This window comes from Salvia splendens, chromosome 15 (genome assembly GCF_004379255.2).
Source record: "Salvia splendens isolate huo1 chromosome 15, SspV2, whole genome shotgun sequence".
NCBI lineage: Eukaryota > Viridiplantae > Streptophyta > Magnoliopsida > Lamiales > Lamiaceae > Salvia > Salvia splendens.
In genome coordinates this window covers 20,819,167-20,845,066 of record NC_056046.1, presented here as the reverse complement: position 1 = coordinate 20,845,066, position 25,900 = coordinate 20,819,167, and the positions used below count along the sequence as shown (strand labels likewise).

The 25,900-nt window shown below is 41.0% G+C and overlaps 1 protein-coding gene across 1 annotated transcript; it reads left to right on the top strand.

Moving 5' to 3' along the window:
* Nucleotides 1-10,809: 10,809 nt before the first annotated feature.
* On the top strand, nucleotides 10,810-13,063 carry LOC121769304 (lanC-like protein GCL1). Its single transcript, XM_042166068.1, has 5 exons — nucleotides 10,810-11,131; nucleotides 11,301-11,476; nucleotides 11,758-11,869; nucleotides 11,938-12,408; nucleotides 12,557-13,063. Exons 1-5 carry the CDS (start codon nucleotides 10,961-10,963, stop codon nucleotides 12,872-12,874), a joined length of 1,248 nt encoding a protein of 415 aa, XP_042022002.1. The 5' UTR covers nucleotides 10,810-10,960; the 3' UTR covers nucleotides 12,875-13,063.
* Nucleotides 13,064-25,900: the final 12,837 nt, after the last annotated feature.

Here is a 25,900-nt window from a genome sequence, read left to right as displayed (position 1 = left end):
AGACCTATCAATTGGGAAGAAGTAATGGCAGCAACAGGTCCAGGAGATGCTGAAAAAAGGAAATGCCAGGCGAATGCAGAGCCATGGTTCGCTGATCTAGCAAATTACTTGGTCACTAGAGAAGTGCCCAGTTCCGACGAAATTTCCCGGGCCCAGAAGATGAAATTAAAAAGTGAAGCCAAATACTACTTTTGGGACGATCCGTATTTGTGGAAAATGGGAGCTGACCAGGTAATTAGGAGATGCATTCCGGAGTGGGAGCAAAGGGATGTGCTGAATCATTGCCATGCTTTAGCTTGTGGGGGTCACTTTGGACCTAGGAAGACTGCAAGGAAGGTTCTAGACAGTGGTTTCTACTGGCCTACATTACATAAGGATGCATTCGAATTCTGCCAGAATTGCGAAAGGTGTCAGCAGATTGGAGGAATTTCTAGAAGGGACGAAATGCCACAAGTTCCGGTGATTGTTTGTGAGATTTTCGATGTTTGGGGTATGGACTTTATGGGTCCATTTCCATCTTCATATGGGAATACATACATACTTGTGGCGGTGGACTACGTTTCGAAATGGATAGAGGCAAAAGCTACGACCTCCTGCGAAGCTGTGGAAGTAGCCAAATTTCTGCGGTCTAACATTTTCAACAGGTACGGGATCCCTAGGGCTGTCATCTCAGACCAAGGAACCCATTTTAAGAACCGTACAATAGAGGCTCTCATGAAGAAATACGGAGTCCACCATAGGTTGTCTACACCTTATCATCCTCAGTCCAACGGCCAGGCAGAAATATCAAATAGGGAGATAAAGGCCATTCTCGAAAAAAACGGTGAACCCGTCTAGGAAGGATTGGAGTAAGAGACTGGATGATGCATTATGGGCTTATAGGACAGCTTATAAGACACCTATTGGTATGTCACCATATAGGTTGGTATTCGGAAAAATGTGCCACTTACCCGTGGGAATCGAACACAGAGCATACTGGGCGGTCAAAGAGATCAACATGAATCCGCAGGCTTGTGAAGAAGAGAGGAAGATGCAGCTCCAGGAACTGGAAGAGTTACGGCTTGAGTCTTATGAATCTGCCATGTGGTATAAGGAAAAAACTAAGCTTTGGCATGATAAAAATCTCCGGGTCAAGGAACTCAGGGTAGGACAGAAAGTCCTTTTGTTTCAATCCAAGCTCAAGTTGATGCCTGGAAAGTTAAAGTCTAAATGGATTGGGCCTTACATCATCATGGGACTTCGAGCAAACGGAGCAGTTGAAATCCAGGGAAGTGCACCAAATTCCATACCTTTTCTTGTCAATGGACATAGGATAAAGGTCTTTAGGGATAGCTCAGAGTTGTGTGTAGTGGACGAAGTGCCACTACGCGCACTCTTTGATATCACCTAACCAGTCTAGGAAGGAAGTGTTTTTAAAATATCTCCTGGGTCTAGTAATTAAAAGTTTGACCATACCCTGATCCAGGAAATTTTGAGAACACTTTACAACAATTTTGTAAATATTTAATTGCTTTCTTTAAATCAAGAAAAATCCAAACAAATAAAAAAATTTTATTCTTCCAAAATATTTTCGAAACACCAGACCCATCGGGAATGTTTTTGATGCTGTCATATCCTAGACCCGGGGAGTTCGGCGTTTCATATTTGTTTTTTTAGTTTGATGTTTTCTTTTAGTGTGTTTTGGCAGAAGGAATTTACTTGAGCAAGGAATTGTGGGGTAAAAGAGTTTTGGAGGGAGTTGGCACCGGTCCGGATTTCAAAGAGCACTTTATGGGGAGGCGTACGGTCGCTAGCGTCACCACCTGCACCCGCCTGCAAAAGGAAACTGTCCTCTCCAATGCCTACACTATGATCGGTTTTGGCCTTTTTATTTTTTTCATTACTCATTCTCTCTCCAAATATTCTCTCTCCCAAATCAAAAACCCCAAATTTCAATCTCTCTCTAACCCTAATCTGAAAATTTCGCCCAAGTTCTTTTCAAAATTTTCTGCAGAATACCATGGATAACCAACAAGGAACCAGCAGCGCTTCTGGATCCGCCGAGAAGAGTGCGGCGGAGTTCATGAATGAACTATTTCAGAAGTTCGGAGGGGCCGATAAAGCGATGCAAGCGTTCGCGATGTTTGCAATGGGACAACCCATGCCAGCCGTTCCAACAACCACCGTGACACAACCGGAGGTTGTCGAGACACCACCCACTGCTGTACAAGAAACCGCGCCGGAGGCTGCTACCATTATTCCAGAAGAAACCACCTCTGCCCAGGACACAGTCCCAGAAACCGCCACCAGGCCGGAGGACGATGCAGTGCCCGACGTTCCAGGATCACCCATTGCGGAGATTCGCGAAGTAGAGACAGATCTGGCCGCGGGACTGACGTTATTGGCCGTAAGTGAACCCAGGTTAGGTTCTGATTCTCAGGAGGAAACCCCTGTTTTAGAGTTTGGAGGTGATGGTGTTTCAGAGGGAGTAAACCTTGATATTTCTGCTGTGAATTTGGTGGAGAGTGTTGTTGGGGGGGTAGATGCTCTTGTTGCGGTAGTTGAAGACACCGCTATTACTGTTAGTAGGGTTGAGGGGGAAACCCCTGTTCTGGAGGCGTCTGTTGAGAGGGATGCCGTTGTTGATGATGATGATGTTCAAGTGGGCGGAGAAGCCCTAAACTCTGAGAAGGATGTAGAAAAGGAAACCCTAGACGTAGTTGGGGGCGATGAAGCCCAATTTACTGAGGAAGATGTTGATGCGGGAAGGACTCCCGAAAAATCTGTGGGCACTGAAGCCCAACCTGAAGGAAATCTTACGGGGTTAGAAACCCCTGTTTATATCACGGGGGCAACCCCATTGTTAGCAGAGGAAAGTGGAGCACTCGATTCTGAGGGTGCTCAAGAAACTGTCGATGCAGGACTCAACATGATAGTGGATTTAACTGAGGTCTCTGAGGAGGCCGATTCGCAGCTTAATCTAAGGGAAACAAGGAGACGGACACGTCGGAGTATTCTTGATGACATTGACGTATCTGCCCAACAAAAGGAAAAGGATACGCTGGACCTAGCGACAGCCGTGTCTGCGCAGGAAGACTCCCCCAGGCCGAGTGGAAGGGAGAGTGACGAAGAGGGGCGCCGCGCGAGGGCTAAGAAGAGGAAAGGGAAACAAATTGCTTCCTCCTCGACCGAGAAGGAGAGGGGGAAATCTACTGAATCTCCACTTCCTCCACCCGCCAAGGTACCATACGCCACAGAGCCCGAGAATCCTGCCAGGTCCAGTGATTCAGAGGAGGAGCAAGACGAGGATGTACTGAACTTTGAGCCGACGGAGATTTGGATTACAAACGAGCTGCTAGACGATATGAGAAGATTTGACGATCCAAAACGTGTGGCCATATACAAGGAAAAGAGTGCTGAGGGAAAGGTGGCGAAGTCCGGAAAAATGTACCACCCGGCGGAACTCAAACATATTAGCTCTAACGATGAGTTCAGGGGGTATATAGATGCAATCGGTTTTGATTGGTTACTAAAGCACAGCACTTTCGAAGTTCCAGTCGACGCGGCCCGTGAATTCTTTTCCACCTTCCGGTTCAAATCCACCGCCGATTTGGATGCGGATTCCATAGCTTTCAGGCTTTTTAATGAAGAACATAGGATGAGTATCCGGGAGTGGACGCTGCGGATGGGCTTGCTAACGAGAACAGAAGATGATGAGGGCCTGTGGAACGACAGAATGGTTGGTCCGCCGAAGTTGACGCCAGGATTTCAGGCACAAGGTGCGTGGGAGTTCTTGACTCACTCAAGAGTGGGTCAATTTAAAACAAGTTTTTCGAAGGCACACCATATAGAAAATCGGGTCCTGCGATTCGCCCAAACTTTTGTTAGCTACAACTTGATGGGCACTGCCAACAACGCCCTGACGACCGCCGACCTATACTTTACGTGGTGCATGGCCACAGGAGTACGAGTTCATTTGGGTTATTGGTTAGCCCAAGCCTGCCATCAAGTCACCTCCAACCCGTCCAGGCATCTGTACACGTGCCATCTTCTCGGGGCCTATTTGCAGCGCAACATTGTAATTAAAATCAGCAAGGCCTGCCGTGTAGTAAAGATGTGCTCAGCCCCGGAAGTCTTCAATTTCGACTTTTTTTTCAACAAGGGGTTGCTGATCGCCCGAGGGAAGGAGGTGTGTTTTTATGAGGTCGGTAAGTCAGAGGCACAAGTCAAGCAGGAACCCGATGGTGTGGAGGTAAAGGATCAAGCCACTGAGGACGAAGTCAGGCTGATGGTTCAGGGAGTTCAGAAAGAAGTTGAGGAGGTAAGGAAAGGAATCGACGGGGTACGCAAGGAAATGACTGAGATCCGAAGGGAATTCGGAAAAAGCAGGGAAGAGGCCGCAGTCCTGAGGGGACGTATCACCGATTGGGTGGCTTCGTCAAGTGAGCAAACCAACAGGATGGCGGAGGGTGTTGCTTTGATGACGACCATGCTGAAATGGCTGCACAAAAAGTTCCCGGATGCATCAGAAACTATTCCTGGGTCTAGCGGCAACATTACAACGCTAAGTCCAGGAAGTGTATCCGCGCAGAAGCCATCACAAGGCCCGAGGCCTCACATCACCCCCTCTTCCGCTAGACCCGTGGTCCTGAGGACAGCCATACCCCGACCTACTGATGACAGACCAGAGAAGCCGGAGATGCCGGCCAGGAAGAAAGCAAAGGTGACCCAGCCGACGGTGCCACCAAAGTTTGGCTCCCACGGGGGCCAGACACCGAATTGAATTTCCCCTCAAACCCAAGTAACTTTTTCTTTCTTTTATTTAACAGTTCTTTCGTTTTATTTCTGTTTTACCTGCCAGCATGCTAGGTTCTGTATATATGTGTTGAACCCTTCCACTTAGACCAAGCATTGGTCTAAGTGTGAGAAGGGGTTATATGTCATAACATGTTTTGTGTTGTATGTTGTTCCTTCTCCCACTTAGCCCAATGCTTGGTCTAAGTGTGAGAAGTTTGTGTTTTGTTGAGTTCGTTTCATGTCGCCACTAACTGGCCTGCTTTCCACTTCATACGGATTGCTTGGGGACAAGCATAAATGAAGTGGGAGGGGGGACGCAGTTAGTGCAGTTAGTGTCTTGTACATATTCTGTTAGGTCTAGGAGTTTGTAGAAGTTTTTTTTTAGGTTTCGTGTTTGCATAACTGGTAAAATAAATAGCAAAAAGCCCCTTAGGGAGAGTAATTGAAGAGAAAATACATGCTAAATTGTGAATCCTTTTCTCTTAATAAATCAAAGTCAGTTGGATGAAGTAAGAACGATAGAGGATGCCTTAGATAACCCAGTTGTGCAGCCCTACTATAAGAGCGAGTTATAAGCCTATACACTTTGAGCTAACTTGTAAAAAGAATGGGCTACCACTTGATGCTTAGGGAGAAGAGTCTGACGGAGAAAAAAAAAGGGTTTCTGGAGGTATAAGCTGGACGAAGTCCAGGAAAAGGAGGTATAAACTGGACGAAGTCCAGGAAAAGGAGGTATAAGCTGGACGAAGTCCAGGGGAGGAGTTAAAATAATAAAACCGGAGGTATAAGCTGGACGAAGTCCAGGAAAAAAAAAAAAAAAAAAAAAAAAAAAAAAATTTAAGGGCAGGAAGCAGTAGTAACCAGACCCAGGAATAAAAAGGAGACGGTAGGAAGGAGAAACTCTCATAACCCGATGCATCAGTGGAGTAACTTTAACTTAAGAGCGATCCGATCCTAACATCCCTGGTGAGGAATGAGTGATCGAGTGAATCTAACAATTGGGAAGTCAGAAGGCTATCTTGACGAACTGACAACTCGACTAGATAGAAGAAGGGAAGGGGAGGAATCTGAGGCTGTAAACGCTTGGATTGACCTTAAACTTGTGGGGATGGCTGCTAGGAAAATACCAGTTTATGCGCTTATGTGTTTTCTTTTCTTTTGTGATTTTTATGTGTTTCGTGTTGTAGTTGTCTAGGTCTAGGAGTCTGTTTTGTTTGTAGAATGGTACTTGGGGGGGGCGTGCATTGAAATTCGCCTTATTTCTTTTTCTTGTCTTTCATACTTGAGGACAAGCATGGTTTAAGTGTGAGCAGTTTGATAAGGCTAATTTCATGCATGGGTCTAGGGATTTAATTCGTGATTTTACTAGGACTAACGCACGTTTTAAGCCAGGTGTGTGAAGGAATTCGCCAGGTCCAGGAAAGAAGACCAAAAAATCACAAGGTCGAGGAACTGGCGATTTAGTGAACGATTATGAAGAGAATTGCTCGACGGAGGAAGCTCCAGAGTTGAAGGGTAGAATAGGGATTTCTACGAAGACTCAAGGGCTATGTCCGCATCTATAAAAGGCAGAAGCATGCAAGCTGGAGGGATCTTCCCGTGGGAGACCTCACCACAGCCTGTTGCTTAGTTCACTTTCCCACACACACACTTGATACTAGTTTTGAGGAGATCTCAATTCGCACGTTCGGGTTTCATCTTAGCTTCCGATATGGTGTAACACCGCTCTTGTTAGGAGCGAAGAAACAATTTATTTTCCGCTTTCCGCATTTTGCTTACTCTGCCGAGCTTCGTTGTTCGAAGCTCGGTTCGCTGTTTTCACCGAATAGTTTCTGGTTTAAATGCAAGTTTGATTTTCCGTTATGGCGATTGTGTTGATTTCTGGTTTGATCGTTTCGCTTATTGAGATTTTGGAGTTTTTAAATTGTCTGAGTTGGATGCGTTTCGCAGCTGTTTACTGAGTTATTGTAGGTTAATGGTCAGATCTGGGAGATTGGAGTTGGATTGTGGAAGAATTTTGGTTGGATTTGCTGGATTTGTTGGTTGTTGGGTTCGGATGTCTTGGATCCGGAGTGGATCAAGTATTCTGACGTGAATCTGAGTAGTTTCGATCTGATTTTCATGCTTAGTTTACGTGTTTTTCTTTCATTCCGTCTAGTGTACGCAGATCTGATGTGTTTCCGAGTTGCAGCAAGATAACGACGACCAAATCTCTATATTCTGTTCGAATCTCGCTTTTTGCTCTGTTTGTTCATCTGCAAGTTTAATTTGGTTGAGAGGATGCATTTTGCTGCGAGCTAGCGTCAGAGTTTGTTAATCTGCAGTTCTTTCCGTACTTGCCATTTTTGGAATTATGGTCCCCACTTTCAGTCATATTCTGTTTAGCTAGATTAGGTAGTTGTTTACACTGTCTAGGAAGTGGTTATGTTTCTTGTTGTCGAAGTCTGAATTTACAAGTTTAACATGTCCTAGGTCTAGCATTTACATTTTCTGCCTAGGTCTAGAGTTAGTTTAAAATTCTCAACCCTTTGTTGCGTGGCAGCAGCCATTTGTCTGTCCAAAGTCTCTGAGCACTACTTTGCGAGTCCATCTCTGTGGGATCGACCCCACTTCCCTATACTAATTCATAGTATTCGGGTTGAGGGATTTATATTTTTTTGAAGGGGAGTCGATGTGTGTCCAACGACCAAGCACTTTATGTTCTCTTAAGTTCCTAGACCTTGTGCTCTAGTGGATTTAAGGAGCGTGGTGTCTTGACCAAGCGCTTGCAGTGATCTATTTCTGTGCACACGCGATATAAAAAAAATACCTCGCTTCATAACTGTTTTGCAGAATATATTCCAATTATGCACATTATACTGACCAGTAACCAAGGCCTAGAATACGACTTATCATGGTCCCAAATTTAGATGTGGACATTGTCTTCTCTAACAAGTATGAACACAAATCAAACAACTCAGATTCCATGAACGAGAATTTCAGGTTAACAAACTTAACAAGAACATATCTACAATCTAAACTCCAAATCAAAAGATTAAACTAACGAAACTGAAATTACGCTTACTGGGTGACATGCAAGGTGGCAGAAATCACGTAAACTAGGTTTTCACGCTTCATGAACTCAGATCTATCAATTCGGAAATGAAAACATGCTCGCAATACTTGGAAATTACCGTAACAACTAGATCTAAGCTATCTAGGCAGAAAGAAACAGAATCAAACAGGAACCGATGCATAAAAACAACTTAATATCATAAACGTTTGGATCACAACCAAGACTTCAAAATAAGCAAATATTGAAAATGCTACATATCCAACGTAAGAAAACAAAGTGCAATTAACTAAGAAAGCAATTAAAGATTGTTTTGCCACTCCGGGCGATGAAACTGTTAACACTACGAAACACGCTGACTGGAACGAGAAGACGTGGAACTCCGGCGAACTGATGAGCTTCAGGTGACCATGGCTGTGGCGAGGAACGAGAATATGAAGGACGAGGTTGTAGGAACTGATCTACCGAGAGAGAATTCTAACTAAGTGTGAAGGTTTTGAACTAATTTATTTTTATTCTCTCTCCAAGTGGCTTCCTTTTATAGGGAGGCCTCCCTTGATTTTTAGGGTAGACTCTCTTCATGAAATGACTCTTTTTCCCCTTGCTTGCGGCTGATCATCCCAGCTATCCTCCTTCTCCATCTCGAGCCTTTTTGGCATGCATCCTGGTCAGTATTGCACCCTACAGACGCCCTTTTCACCTGAATTATCTGAACATTCCCATATTAGCTAGAACAATTTCCCTGCACACTTTAGCAGTTGTTTTGCAGATATAATCCAATTATGCACATTATACTGACCAGTAACCAAGGCCTAGAATACGACTTATCATCTGGCTTCGGTAATCTCTCGTTTGAGGGCACTCGTCTTTGATGCTGGAAAGAAGCGGTCGAGGAATATCATGCGGAATTCGGCCCAGGTCCTGATGGATCCTTCTAGCAGCCTTGACAGCCAGACACCCGCATCGCCCTTTAAAACGAAGGGAATAGCTTTGAGCCTGTAATCTTCGGATGTGGATCCAGCCGGTACGGGCTGAATATCACAGTATCGTCAGAACTCCTCCAGAAATACGTACGGACACTCTTTTGAAAGACCGTAAAAGTGGGACAAAACAGCCAGTACTCCTGATTTGATCGCGATTGTCCGCATCCCAGGAGTTGCGGTAATGGAATGTGTGGGCTCCTTTTCATCATGAGCGTGTAGAGATCCAATACCGGAGTCGTCAGCGACAATGGCCATCTCTGCTGGTGGTGGTTGTGTGTTCTGTTCAGCGGCTGCTGCGGCTTCTAATGCTGCTCTGTAACGAATGGTGACAACGCCGGCTTCCTGGATTCTCCAATGAGCGTTAGTCTCTCTGTATAGAAAGGGATGATTCCAGTGTCCACCGTGTTGGTACCTTCTCATCAACAGTGAAAATCAAAAAGAGAAAACAAGGAAATAAGACTATAAACACCTACGCACTACGCACAAACATAAAGTAACACCATGCTTCCCAGGCAACGGCGCCATTTTGGAAGGACTTGGAAAGAGACGAAAACGCGATTAGAATGCGGATCAAGTTATATGGAATGATAACCGAACCAGCCGGATCAGTTAGGAAATGTCGTTGCCACTTAATCAATGCAGTCTTGCTCTCGCTTTTTCTTCCTTACCAAAGTAATTTGTAAACTCCCAATTTTGCACAACTTTAACAGTAAAGCGGCAAGTTCGGGGTCGATCCCACAGAGAAGTTGGTGTGTGAGTAGTGAATAGGGGGGTTGGCTGCTGCCACGCTTTAACTTGGGAGTTTTTAACTACTGTTTTTACTCTAGACAAAATTAAACTAGCTAGCTTGATAAAAGGAAATTTAACTACTGGGTCAAGTAAATTGCAGGTAATAGCGGAAAAGTAAATGCGAGGATGAAAACGAAATAACTTTGATTAAACTAGACTGAGAGCAATACAGCGTGGAATTAAAACTAAGCTAATACTTTGAAAAATAAGAAAGCAAGTAAAACCGAGAAGAATCTCGGCTGGTAATTTAGGAATACGCCGACAGAAAACAAGTATTCTGCAGCGCTTCTTTAATTCCCTTTTCTAACTACGCATTACTTTATCTAAGCTAAGCTATTCTAGAGAACTGGGTTAAGCTAAACTAAACTAGACGGAAAGTAAAGGATCGGATTCCATTCTTGTGATGGCACACCCTCTATTTATAAGCTCGATTCGGCCTCCAGCTGGATAACGATCCTGACAGGGAATATTCGCTGGTGCTGAGAATGAGCGACTCATTGATTGCTACGTGCCTTTCTTCTAGAATGACGACGCTTTTGAGTAACAGATTCATGACTCAGGTCCGTCCTTGCGTCTCATAAGCTAGCACGTGTCCCCTTCTAGAACGTTGTCCTTGATAACAGAATGGTGCGCCACATCCAGCTCATTTCCTCACGTGTAAGCTAGTGGTCCCCGCCTAATTGCTTGATCACTCCCCTTGATCAACTCCCCCGATTCTTGGCCTTTTATCGCCTTTTGTACTTGCTTGATCAGTTTGGCCTTGCTGCCTTGGTCAAGTGGCATTCCTGCACATTTAACACTTGTTTTGTGCGATAAACCGATCAAGCAGCGTACATTTTACCCTTAAATCGATGCATGAAATGAGCCTTATCATGCGTCGGATCCCTAGAAGGAGTCGTGGTCTCCGCGTCGAGACGACAGCAACTTCGTCTCAATGAGGTCTCATCCCTGTGGAACGTCTCCTCCGAATGAGACCCGTTATGGATGCTCGAAGGATAGGATTATATTAATTGCCCCCTACTGTCATTGTAACGTTCGACTTTCGACTTAAAAGAAAAATTCTTTAATATTAATATTCTATTTATATTACTTTTATAATTCAATCTCACACATATTTTATTTTTAGGATATCTCATAATTTCCATTCTGTACATTGCTACAAGTGGTTTGATACAGTATCAAAGCAGTCGCGTGTCGTGGCAGTTGGGCAGTGCATTCCACCCTTCAAAGGTTACAAAACAACAGCATCGGCATATCATCTCTCGCTATAAATATCCCTCTCACACTTCCAGATTCTTCTCTACATATATCCATACCAACATTTTTACCGCCACAAGATAATATAGTCAGAGAGAAGAGAATGTCGTCTTGGGTGTTGGAGTATGCTTCCAAAGACAACGACAACAGCAGCAGTCGTGATGATGTGGATGAAAAGTTTGAGCTGCTCGGAGCTGCTTCTGATCCCGCCGATTCCGATCTCTCTCTCACCAATGATGCTTTCCTCCGTGCCGCCGTCTCCCTCAAAGATCAGGTATCTCGCTTTTCTCCCCTTTTTTGGACTTCGAATTACGATTTTCCCTTACCTATTTCTGAATGTTGCTGCTTTATTTCCCCAATTAGGGCGAAAATTAGGGATTTCTCCATGTACGGAACGCGTGTGTGTTGTACAATTTTATTTTACTTTTTTTTAAAAAAATTAGGTGGTGGAGATGACGTGGAGACGCCGAGGAGCTGAAGGGAGCTTGGACCCGACTGTATACACTGGACTGATGGGGACGGCATTCGTGTGCCTTCGCTCTTATGAGGCTACCGGAGATCGCCGCGATTTGCAGCTCTGCGCTGAAATCGTCGCCGCCGCAGCTCATACATCCAACAGGTAGATTCAAATCAATCGCTTTATGTTGATACGATCATTTAGCACGTGTGTGATTTTCCAACTAAATTCGCTGCTAATTTTCATTGATGAAAATATAATTTGGTGCTATTTAGAATTTAAGGTGCGTTTAAACCTTAAAACACAGAAAAATTGGACCTAGAAACTTGATCAGTTCATCTGTTGTGATAATTCTATTTAAGAACTGATCCGTTTATCGTTTTCATCAATGCATTTGCCTCAATTTTGTGACATTCAATTTGATCTTTTTACCTGTCTTCCAGACATGTTACCTTCCTCAGTGGTAGAGGAGGGGTTTATGCACTCGGGGCCATTTGTGCGAATTACTCTGGTGACGAAGAGAAGCGTGGCTTCTACTTGAACTGCTTCCTAGAGGTACCATTTGGTTATTAGCTGATGTATGTAATGAGATATAGTATTGAATTGACTAATACCTATATCAGATGGCACAAGAGAAAGCCCTTCCGGTTGGACCCGAAGAAGGTGGATTTGGGATGTCGTACGACCTTCTTTATGGTCGGGCTGGATTCCTGTGGGCTGCTCTGCTAGTGAACAAATACTTGGGAGATCTAACAGTCCCTAGTGATCTTCTCATGGGCGTCGTTGCAGCGGTGCTAGCTGGTGGCCGGGCCGGTGCTTCAGATAACCCAGCTTGCCCGCTCATGTACAGGTGGCACGGAACCAGGTACTGGGGTGCAGCTCACGGCCTTGCTGGTATTTTACACGTGCTGTTGCACTTCCCCTTGTCCGAAGATGATATGAAGGATGTCAAGGCGACTCTGAGATACATGATGAGCAACCGTTTCCTGCACAGTGGGAACTATCCTGTGAGCGAGGGAAACCCGAGGGACAAGCTCGTCCAGTGGTCTCACGGAGCTGGTGGGATTGCTATAACCTTGTGCAAAGCATCAGAGGTGAGCAAAATTAGTTTTCTACACAATATCTTGATCCACGTGTGATTCAGTGTTTATTTGTGGTCGAATTATCGTATTGGACCGAGAACCTCCATACAGAGTACGGAGTTTGACCTACTGCAGTATTTTTCTGTGTCCTAAATCACAGGTGTTCCCGAGCGATAGGGAATTTCGTGATGCAGCCATTGAAGCTGGAGAAGTTTTGTGGAAGAGCGGCTTGGTGAAGAAGGCAGGGCTGGGAGACGGTGTTGCTGGGAACGCTTATGCGTTCCTGTCCCTAGCCCGGCTGACGGGGGAGACCATATATGAGGAACGAGCCAAGGCATTCGCGAGCTACTTGTATCACATTGCCGGTGGTGGAGACGAGCATACCTACTCCCTCTTTCAAGGGGTGGCTGGGGCGGCTTGCGTGTGGTTCGATTTGCTCGCGCCAGAGAGGTCCCGATTCCCAGGATATGAGATCTAAGATGTTGGTTGGACGCGCATTTGTGAAACTTAATGAGTCTAGTTTATGGTGTTTGGCTGCGTACCATGACTTGTATAGAAATCAAATCAAATCAAATCAAATAGTAGTATTACTATAACCAAAAGAAGTAGCGTTGTCAATTTTTGCCTGGAACTAAATCAATTTTATACAGCCTAATTAACTGAAAAACAGGTGACTATGTAAAACACTTGGTTTAGATTAAGAGAGACCGAAATAGAAAATTAAACACTTGGTTTAAATTTTGTCAGATTTCCCCCTTTTCTCTAAATTTGTTTTTCTTTAAAAGAGTGAACGATATTGGTTCTCTCTCAATTGTGAGGTTTGTCTTTAAAAACCACTACTCTATATCAAGGGAGAACTCTGAATAAAAAAATATATTATGGTAAGATTTTGAGTTAATGTATACGTAGTAAAATTAATAGGAAAAATAAATTTTGGAAAAATAAATTTCAGGAATATGATACCTATCAACTCTGTTTTTTAAAAAAACAAGATTATATATATTTTTTAATTTGACACTAAACTAAATATATAGTTCTAAATAATTAATTAATTACGTACAAGTACGAATGATATATTATCATATTTCTAATAATGTTAGTGTTTGCAATGGAAAAACATATAAATCAGAGTTTGATTTATTTAATAGATTATTTAGACTAAATCTATTCGCGCAATTAACACATGAATCATGCTCAGAATTTGAATTAAAATATGCTTATTGATTAATTAAAACCCTAAGCATGCATACTACGAAGAGAATTGAACATCTTAATGATTCTCCAAAGAATCGAAGATGGCTTACTCCTTCTCCACGTAATAATATTCAATACTAGACCACAAATCTTCTGACTGTATCCCAAACTTGTATCTTGATTTTAAAGTGGGCTAAGCTAATCAAAATATACGTCTTGAATAGAGTAGAGACATAATTCCAAAAGGAAAAGGGAGCAAAATTTCGATCCCTACTGTATGTGTGGGGGTGGGGGGCGATATTTTTTTTACAAAATTTTAATCTCTTTCTCATCTATTCACCTATGTATAAGTTATGTACTGGGTCAGTTAAGGATTTATGGAGGTTTGATTTGGACCACACCTATTTGACTTTTCAAATAATTAAATTGAGCCCCAATTTAATTCAGGGAAAAATAGAATATATATAATTAGCCACTACTATAAAATAATATTGCATGCCTATCCAAGTCCGAAATTATAAGTAATCCGGACTTCCTATTTTATTTAATAATTTCTCGCACTTAAGATGTAAATGTCCATTAATTTATTGAAGTCTGCTATTGCTTAGTTAATTAATATCTTATTATTATTATTATTATAAAAAACACCCAGTGTGGGCGGGGGATTTAGATACACCCTCAATCCGTGAATAAAATCAAAATATATCGTTCCAAAAGATGATCCAAGCCCAAAAGTGACTTGGATCCAAAGATAGAACAAGAAACAATACATAGAGGCCCCACAAGTCGGATACCCCCATGCAATCAAAACAAATTAAAACTAGGATGAACAAGTGGAATAGCTAAAAATAAAGTATCATATATTAAACTAATAACTAGATCAATCCACATCTCTACGTCGGAAACGGAAGTTAGGATATCCAAGCTAGCCCATCCTGACAAGCGCCTTCAGATACTGAAGCGCAGAGACTGGATCATAGAAGGACAAGGCAGGGATCTGCACCCCCCTTCCTGCAAAAAAGTCGGCAGCACAATTTCCCTTTCTGCAGATGTGTGAGAATGAGACGTGTTGCTAAGTCCACTCTTATTTATTGGTTAAGAAATGTTAATGATCGAGATATCGTCTTTCAGTAGATAGCAATAAAGAGTTGTCTCACCGTTAAATCCGTTCAGTGTTATACCACATTAGTGCCATCTTATTTTGCAAAAGCTTGGAAATATTTGGACCACACTTCAACCTTTCACGATATGTAGTCAAAGCCTATCTAAGTTTTGAAATACTCCTCCCGTTCCAAGATAAGCGAGTCATATTCATTTTTGGATGTCCCACTATAAGTGAGTCATTTCCCTTTTTAGCAAAAAACTATCTCTCTTATTTTATTCTCCACCTACTTTATTCTCTCTTTACTTCTCTACTTTTCCCTCTCTCATACTTTACTCTCTCTACTTTAACACTTTAAATATCAATTCCTTAAATCTCGTGCAAAAAAAAATGCTTCGCTAGCGTTTATCATGGGATGGAGTGAGTACACTTTTTCTTTTGTTAAGAGCTGACTATGTTACGTTAAAGTTAATGACGCTCACAATCAATCTACTTAAACAAAAGACTTTGACTTGTTTTGTTTTATATACATTTATAAATATAAACAACCATTAAATATAAAAACATAACAAAGTGTGACCACAAAAATACTACCTTCGTCCTTTAAAATAGAAATTATTTCCATTTTGGCTCATCTATTAAAAATAGAAACTTTTTAAACTCTCTATTTTAGGAAGTGGAGCCCACAATCCACTAACAATACTTACACTACTTTTTCTCTTCCTCTTATCTTACTTTATCCATTTTTCTATTCATCTCTCTTACTTTATCAATTATTTTATCTTACTTTAGTTCATGTTGCATGCAAGTGCTTGGTCAACTTGGAATTTCTGGTCACAAATCATCATCTCCGCTTCTTCAAGCTCCATAGCTTATTGGATGAAGACGATCTCTGTTCTTGTTGTTAATTTCAATCAAAAGTAGTGTTTAATCCTTACTAGTATTAACACCCTTACTATGCACGGGACATAAAAACTTTTAATAATAAATACAAAAAATAATAAATATATAAAAATAATAAGAATTCAAGGCAATATGGAGATTTAAAAAAAACATAATTGTAATTATCTTGTCTCACTCTAAACGAATGGAGTATAAACAATAAAATTAATGACTAAAAGAAGAAGTGTGACTAATGATCAAAGAGTATGAGTTAATTAGAATAAGATATACAAATAAAGAAAATATGTGTGAGTAAAGATGTTTATTATCAGTACTATGCAAGTCATTAATCCAAATAAAAGGTAAATTAATATATAAATATAATAGCTTAATTTAAAAAAAATAATTTGAAAAATATATATAGAATATTAAATATATCCACATTAAATATATGAATGATTTATATCATATAAATTTAAAACTTCTTTGAGAAGTCAAGGTAAAAAATTTTATTATCTAATAATCACACTTTAGTTGACTATTTATTTATTCCATTTAATTTCAGACCATAGCATAACTTGATATACATGACCAAAGACTAAATGAATTTTTTGTATTGGAAGGAATAAATTTCTTACTTTCCGCCACATACACTTATAAAAAGTAAATTATCACTTAAAATAACGATAATATTTTATGCATCTTGTTTGTTTTGAATAGTGTGACAATTTACACTACTCTTTATATTAAGAAGTTATACAAACTTTAAAAGTTATATTTAATTTTTAAATATATATAATTTCATTTTATTCCATAATTTAATCTATAAATTTAGTAGTATTATTTAATTAATTAGAGGTTAATTAAAATATAAGAATTAAAAACTTTAATTGAGTAAATATAGGATGAAAATTGTAATCATTACATATTTGTGTTTTCGTTTAGCTCGTGAATTAATTCGGATAAAAAGTATTGCAATAAAGGATTAAATCTAAATTATAACTTAAATGAGTGGAAGATAAATTAAATTCTCTATTACATTTTAAACCCAAATATAAGGCTAATTAATATATAAATTTAATAACTTAATTATAAAAATATAATTAATGGTATTGCTCTATTTAAATGTGTTTTAAAACTTCTTCAAGAAGCTAGCATTTTATTGGACCATTATTTGTCCAATTGTTTTTGCCTTCAAAAATTATTTTTGGATAGAAGACATTCCATCTTTCTATTTTCCCTCCAAAAAGGATATTAAGGTCTTTTCACCCAACTTGCACTTTAGATTAGGATAGATGTTTGTTTGTTTATGCAAGCAATATAATGTGTTAGTTTAGGGTTTGTTGAGATCAGATTAGGTATAACTCCATACCTTTATGTTGCACTCATCATCAATATGCACAGTAATACACCTTACCTTTGTCCTTTTGTACTTGTTAAGTATGGCATTAGGGTTAGACCATCCACTACGCGTCCCGCGCCGGGCTCGCGTCTCGTCCCGGAGGGACGGGTCCTCCGCGGGACGCGTTGCAGCGACCATCCCGTCCCTAGCCCGCGCCCGTCTCGTCCCGTAGCCCGTCTCGTCGAGACACGGGACGCGTTGTCCCGCCATGCGCCAGCGACACGTGTCTCGTCCCCATGCGTGCGTGACGCCCACTCGCTGGCCCGCGAGTGGGCGTCGTCACTGATGACACAATAATTCATTTTTTTAAAAAAAATTCGACTTTTAATAAATAAAAAAAATTCAAACGGTAATATTACCGTTAAATTTTTATTTTCATTTTTTTAAATTTTTTTTATATATTTTACTCTATAAATAATCCTATTTCATACTCATTTCAAACACAAACACACATCTATTCCTCTCAAATCCTCTCTATCACTCCAATTTCCATCTTCAATCAACTCAAACAAATGGATCCTTTTGAGCAAATGCGTCAATTAATGGAACAATCACTCGAAGAAGATCGACGACGAGAGGCGGAGGAAGCCGCGCCACCCCCACGACGCTCCCGGAAGTACATCAATCGGAACCGGGAGGAAGCCGCCGCACGGTTAGTACGCGACTACTTCTGCGATAACCCGATTTGGGGAGATACCTACTTCCGTCGCCGTTTTCACATGCGGAAACCGCTATTTCTCCACATAGCGAATACTTTGGCGGCCAGGGAAGAGTTCTTCCGAGAAGGGTTCGACGCGGTCGGCCGTCCCAGCCACACGACGCTGCAGAAATGTACTGCAGCCATCCGGCAGCTTGCGACTGGACAAACGGCCGACATATTCGACGAATACCTGCACATCGGAGACACCACTGGGCGCATGTGCTTGCTCAACTTCTGCAGAGGCGTCCGAGCAGCCTTCAGTGACGAATTTCTCCGGAGGCCAACCACGGAGGATTGTCAGTTCCTCCTCAACCTGCACGAACAAGTGCACGGATTCCCCGGGATGCTTGGCAGTGTCGATTGCATGCACTGGCAATGGAAGAATTGCCCGGTGGCTTGGAGGGGGTCCTACACGAGCGGCCACAAAGGCACCCACCCAACCGTTGTACTCGAGGCCGTTGCCGACTACCAGCTTTGGATCTGGCACGCGTACTTCGGGGTTCCTGGCTCGAACAACGACGTAAACGTGCTCCAACAGTCCGACCTCTTTACCGAAGTTTTGGATGGTAAAGCGCCGGCCATCAACTTCGTCGCCAACAACCGGCGGTATAAAATGGGGTACTATCTCACCGACGACATCTACCCGAAGTGGCCGACCTTCGTGAAGACGTGCGGCAGGCCTGCGAACCCAAAGCAGACTCTTTTTGTGCAGAAGCAGGATGCTGCGCGCAAGGATGTGGAGAGGGCGTTCGGGATTCTCCAAGCGCGCTTCAACATCATCAAAGCCCCGGCTCGTTCGTGGTTCATGGAGAGCATGGTCGACATCATGTATACGTGCATAATCTTGCACAACATGATTGTCCGAGACGAAGGATCCGATGCGGGAAATTGGTTCGACCCCGAATCCCCCAGAAGCTCAACCGCAAGTAGTCCGCCGCGAAGTGGAGCGCATCCATCTATACAAGAACGGTTGGCTATTCGGGCAAGGACACGCGACTCTAGCGCCCACACCCAACTCCAAGAGGATCTAATTGAGCACATTTGGGAAAACTTTTGCGGAGCAGATTAAATTATGTCATTTTTATTTTTTTAGAATTTTAATTATGTCTTCGTTTTTTTAATTTTAAGTTGTAATGTTGTTTTAATTTTAATAAAGTGTGTTTGTTTAAATTGAATGGGTTGAAAAAAAAAATATAAATGAAATTGAATGAATAGTAATTAAGGGACGGTATAGAGACGTTAAGGGACGGAGCGTTGCAGGTTCCGTCCCTTAGTTAAGGGATGGATGAATAAAGGACAGTGGGACCCTCAAATAGTGCTCAAATAGTAGTTAAGGGACGGTTTAAGAGACGGTATAGAGACAGCGTAGTGGATGGCCTTAAGTTTTTGCAACAACATCTAGTTTTCGATAGGACAAGACATCATTCCCGAGGAAACATACCATGCTTAGGATAGAGAATGTCTCAAAACAAATTTTGTTTTCATTCCATGCTTATTTACATGTCAGTGCCGACTTGATTACTTCTCATGCTATGTACTCCCTTCGTCCGTGAATAGGAGTCCCGTTTTTCCATTTTAGTTCGTCCGCGAATAGGACTCTGGGGTTCACTTTTACCATAAATGGTAATAGGGTCCCACCTTCCACTAACTCATTCCACTCACATTTCATTTAAAAGTAATATATACAAGTGGGACCCCCATTCAACTAACTTTTTTCCACCCACTTTTCTTAACATTTCTTAAAACCCGTGCCGCCATGAAATGAGACTCCTAATGGCGGACGGAGGGAGTACTTGTTTACTCGTCCTTTTACATAGCTTATCCATGTTCTCTGTGCAACCTAGTTGTAGGTAGCTCACTCAAGTTCTCACTACTTATTTGGATAGTTTATTTTATGCAAGTAGATTGCTCTCAACCCAACTTAAAGCGTGGCTTCATGACCAATCTTCTCTAATGTTTAACCCATTCTTGTTCATATCACCATTCCTCGTGGGATCGACATTTGCACTTCCATATACTAATTCATACTCCCTCCGTTCCGTTCAACATGTCCACCTTTTCTTTTTAGTGTCCCACTCAAGGTGTCCACTTTCTATATTTGGAAATAAATCTCTCTTTCATCGTTAAAATATCCAATTACCTTTTTCTTTCTATGTACTACACCCAACAACTCCTCCTAAATTCCAGTGCCACTCAAGAATGTGGACGTCTTGAGTGGGACGAAGGGAGTAGTATTTTGGTAAGCTTGGGAACTTATAGATATCTTTGTTGGGGAAGACGCATGCACACGACACACACTGTTCTTTGCACACCTTCATACTCTCCGCCCGAACTCGACGGACCGCTGACTTGGTTCTGGACTCTTGGCATCAAACTTAGTGGACCATTGACTTCGTTTCAACGGGCCGCTGGAAGGGAGGGAGGCTCTGGCGTTCTGCCGCAACAGACCGTTGGACCCCCATCGACCGCTAACTTTGGGTCAGAAGACCGTTAACGGGGTCTAATTCTTCCGAACTTCAATTTTGAACTTTTCCTGACATTAAAACTTGAGTCTTACTTAGTCAGAATGTATAATTACATAAAAATAGGATGGACTCGTTCCACTTGGACTCGATTGTGTATAGATCCTCGAGGTTGAAATCGTCCGGGGGAGCAAGATCAGTTAGAATGGAGTCAATTAATGGTTTGGTAACACATTGTTGATGTTTCTGCTGATGACTGTTGATGTGCTCAGTTTCAAAGATGGCGCCCTCCACCGTTCCCACAATCAGAAACATAATAGTAGTGTGTGTGCATGATACCACGGTAGTCCTGTCGATTTGGTGTGGTGCTTTAGTTGGTACTATGCCTTTCAAAAGCCATCATCGTACCATGTGTGTCACAACTCCATGGCTACTAATTTTTTGGTTCGAGTGAGGCGATGTTGAGTTCAGGTTTGTTTTAGATTTCTGCACTGTTGTTTGTTTGGTTCGGGTGAGGCGATGTTGAGTTCAGGTTTGTTAAGATATTTTTGTCTATACTCTTTTGAGTACGTGGTGTAGTTTGCATGCCGATTTGTTGTAGCTTCCATTTTTATTTGAGTTCTGGTTTGTACTAGATTCGAATTTGCTTGGGGTTTATACACTATAGTTCTATTTGGGAAGAAATTAGTTTGCACCTATCTGGTTAAAGTTGTGATCATTTTAGAATTCAGTCTCTCTTTTATTTAGATTTTTTGCTCGATTTATTTGACCATGTGGTTTGAATGTCGTTCTGGAATAGAATTTGACGTGATATCAGACGTGTTTCATACAAATTCCTAGATCTGATAATAGCATTCGCGATTAGTTTTCACATGCCATTATGGCAAGATAGTTAGATATAAACATGAAGGCAACGGCCAATGAGCAAGTTGTCACTAGATACCAAAGAAAGCTATTCAGATAACTAGTTACAAAAGAATCCACCATCCAACTAAAACAAAGAAAAAGTTCAGTAAATAGTTTATCGATAACTTGTTTGAGTTTTTGGGTGTCAGTATCAACTATTCTAGTACTCCATACGTCCGTGAAATGTTATCCAGTTTTTCATTTCGGTCCGTCCGTGAAATGTTGTCCACTTTGCTTTTTTCTATTTTTGGTAAATGGACCCCACTTTTCACTAACCCAGTATACTCACGTTCTATTACAAAACTAATATATAAATGAGGAGCCTACATTCCACTAACTTTTTCCACTCACTTTTCTTCACATTTCTTAAAACTCGTGCCGAGTCAAACATGGACAACATTTTGCGGACAGAGGGAGTATCATTTTTTACTTTTTTTTTAAAACTACAAAAATAAAATTGGTAATACTTGGGAGAGGCAATACCTATATACTCCTTCTGTCCGCCATTAAGAGTCTCATTTTAGTGTGGCACGGGTTTTAAGAAATATAAAGGAAAGTGAGTGGGAAAAGATAGTGGAATGACAGACGGATGGAGTACGTAATGTGCATGTCTGTCCTTACATCAAAGCATATATTCCAAATGAAGAAAAACTGTATTATATGATTGTTTTAATGCATTGAGATTTTGTAACATATGTATATTTATAAACTTATTTGCACTTAATTATACTGCTTCTGTCTTTAAAATGGGATGACACTGAGTTTTAATTATTGCGAAATTCTAAAATATGAGAGAAAAAAGAGAAAAAAACAAATAGAAGTTGAATATTTAGACTCACCTTAGTAGAAGTATAATGTATGGTAAAAATGTTTAAAAAAAAGAAATAGATTAATTTTATGGGATGAACTTAAATGACTAAAGGTAATTGTTTTTTAGAGACGGGTGAAGTATTATGTTTGAATATCGATGTGCCGTATACATCATGTTGATATAACTGTCTTGTGTCATACATATTTTAATACAATCATACATAATTTATCTCCACTTCTGTATTTAAAAATATCGCATATTCAATTGTGTTGTCCATTTATTCAAGTGTGATCAAACCGTTACTTTTACTTAAACAACTCATTATTTTATTCAACTAAACTTTAGATGAGAGATGAAAAACAACTTTGGAGAATGCGCTCTAACTTAGGGCATCAGCAATGCGGCGGTGGATTTTTGATATTTAGAATTTTCAAACTCTATAAATAACAGCATATTTTACTTTAGAATTTTATGATATTTAATGGAGTAATTTTGTTCTTTATAATATAGTAGTACTATTAATATTATTTAATTTTGTAAAGTCAGTGGTACTTAAAAATAAAAATTAATATTAAAATTGTTTAAGTAAAGGTATAAGGAAAGGTATGAGTTATTGATGCTTAGGTGTCATTCCGTTACTTTGTATCAAGAGACAATACATGATCAAGTTTGAATTATGGCAAAAAAAAAATTTATTTGGTTGAAAAGATAATTTTAATACATATGAGCACATACTAGTTTACTTAAATACACCTTATTTCTTTCTTTTCTTTTAATTTGAAGCAGAAATTATTTTAATTGAGTGGGATGAATATGACTCATATTATCAATCTAAGATTATGATCGGAGATTCAATCTTATAAACCAACCATAATATATACTACATATTTAATTATGAGATATATATTTTTTCTAAAGAAATTGCTTCTTAGGATCCGTTCTGTTTAAAAAATTATATCTCGTAATTGAATATGTATTATATTTATTTCATGAGATTGAATCTCATAACTTTATGTTAGATATATAATCAGATGATAATAAGTCATAATAGTCGAACCACATAAGTGCAATCAAATGGAGTAGTATGGAATGGAGTAATGGACGGATGATGATTCATAAATCGAACTATGTATAAATCCAATCAAATAGTATGGGGATGGACGCATGATGATTCATAATCGAACTACATAGAAATACAATCAAATAGTATAGGGATGGATGGATGATGATTCATGTGACAAATGTTCCGATGTCGTGAATCTCATTTAAAACCAAAATCAAAGACAAAAATCTTGTACTACTATAAAACAAAGAATCAAAAGCAAAAAAGAGGAGGAATAAATGCAGGCAAGTGGGGGACTCACCTCCTCCATCCAACTTGCAAGAAAGAAAGCCTGCCATCCTTCTTTCCTAGAGCTCGTTCGTTCACGTCATTTTCTCCAATGAAATTTCCACTCCACTCACTTTCTTCTTTTACCTTTTCTTTGCCTTTTTTATTTTCCAAATGCTAATGTCTATACAACTCTAATCTCCATGCCAGCTTTAAAATTTACATGTAAACTGTTAAATTATTGATGATGTACTTACGTAACGTGTTATCGAACGTCAATCAAAACTATATCATAATCTATACAACGAAATAGTATTGAATTATATGAAATGAAAAAAAAAATAATTAGGGTTTATATTAAATTATCTTAACATTAAAATCTTGATTACTTGCAAATTAGTATAAATCAATAATTTGATACTTTAAAAGCATGTTTTAAAGTTGGTTCGAATTACCGGAATTTGACGAAAGTTTTGAAATTTACATACAAATTAAATACAAATTTTTCGAAGAACCAAATTTTGACTCGTACTTAATTATCCATCTTAAAATCGTATAATCGACACGAACTTGCTTCATCATGATCGAATCGACAATAATTCATGAAAAATTACAAATCTCAAAATCATAAAAGGTTAGAGATATCAAGTATTAATATTTTGATTGATTGGGATACCAATCAGTCACCACCACAACTCTATCTGTCATTAAGGAGTGGAGTCCCATAAGAGTATCCACTATAGGGTGTCCACTATAAGGCGGACACGCCCAATAGTCCCGCTCCAATTTTTGTCCATAGTCTCAATTTTATTGTCTATAGCCCCAAAATTCTATTTCCGTCACTATAGTGGACACCTCCAATAGCCCCCAAATTTTATAATCAATTTTCATTTTTAAATATTTTTAGTTTCAATCAAGTGTAATTTAAATAATCGCAGTGTAAATAACTAGAATACGAGGTAATTAGGGCCGAATATTCGTTGTATTGCAAACCGGTAAAATTATACAACGAATAATTAAAATAAAATACAACTACAAAACTCCGCCTCCGTCTACTCGGTGTCGGAGTCGGCTTCCTCGTCTTCCTCTTCTTCTTCTTCTTCTTCTTCTCATCCTCCTCCTCTCTCGCTGCTGCCGGCCGCGGTATCCCCAGGCGCATTATCAACCAACCCCAGTCGACTCTCAATCCAATTGATGAGCCTCTTGTAGACGTTCCTGACGTACGGGCCAGTTTCTTCTACGTATGACCTGCATACGTCTGGCAGTTGTTGCATCAACTGCACGTCTATGGTATTGGCCAATACCTCGTGGGGTTGCACCGTGGGCTGTGGGATTGGGGAGGGCTGGTGGATGCGCGATCCGGACGCGCCCGCCGATAGGCTGGAGGCCCTTCTACCCCCTCTGGCGCTGCGGATAGAGGCATGTTGTCCCATGGGCCGTCGTCGCCTAGTGTGAGTATCGGCTGGCTCTTTGACTTGTTCGTCGGACTGCTCGAACTCTTGCGAGACGCTACCACTGCTGTAGTCGCCGACAAGGTTGTGTCTTGTGCGCTTTGGCCCAGGAGCTGTTCCCACCTCGTTCGCCACGATCAACCTGAATTTCGGACAATCCGCGAGGACAAGATACTCTTCCCACAAGGTGAACTTCGGCCAGCCCTCCGTGTGGTATTGGCCCTCAGACAGGTTCTTCACATCTGCTGCGCTGCGGCCACTCTCAGCGTGGCGAAGGTTGTTCTCGTATATGGACGCGAACCGCTTGGTCGCATGGAGAATCCTACCCCACTTTTTCGGGAGCTGTTCTGGGTCGCGCCTCTCGGCGCCGTCGGGTTTGAACTCCTCGTATGCAAACATGACGCGCCTCCAAAAGCGCCCCTCGGCCTGATCTGTGCCCACCACGGGATCTGAAGTGATAGCATCCCAAGCCTTCGCCACGGCAATGCTCTCGTCTTTGGTGTATGGCTTGCCCCGGTTAGACCCAGAACCAGAGCCACCGCTACCGCCAGTGCCACTGCCCTCGCCACTCGGAATGCCGGCCCCGCTACCCGTGCGCCCACCGACGTGGCCGGTGCCACGACTGCCGCCTCCGCCCCGATTGCCGCTGTGACATCCGTGACCCAAATCATACATCATATTGCATAAGTACATATTTTATTATATATATATTAGTTATGTAAATGTGTATGTGTGCTTAATACTAAGTGTCTTGTGCATGGAAAATGTGTGCATGAGATATAAAGTAATATGTAGTGAGAATAGGAAAAGAAAATAAAGTAACTCCTTGTATTAATTTAGCTTATGAGGTAAGCTTCGTATTTAGCTTACGAGGTAAGTTTCATATTTAGCTTACGAGGTAAGCTTCGTATTTAGCTTACGAGGTAAGCTTCGTACTTAGCTTATGAAGTAAGCTTCGGTAAATATATATATAAAGGAGTTGAAAGAGGTTAAAAGAAAAAGGAGGGGGGGAAGAGAGAAATCCTACACTTATGAATTTTTGAGAAGATCAAGGAACGTAGATCAAGAAACAGGGACAAGGGCACGACTTGATTATCTGTCATAATCAGGTGTGTATAAATTACACTTTTAATTTACATGTTTTATTTGCTTCCTTGCTAGGTGTTAAACAAAATGAATGATTTGATTATATGATGTGATCCAATATGATTCTATGTTATTTGATATATATGATAGAATATGATATGGATATGTTATTGGTGCA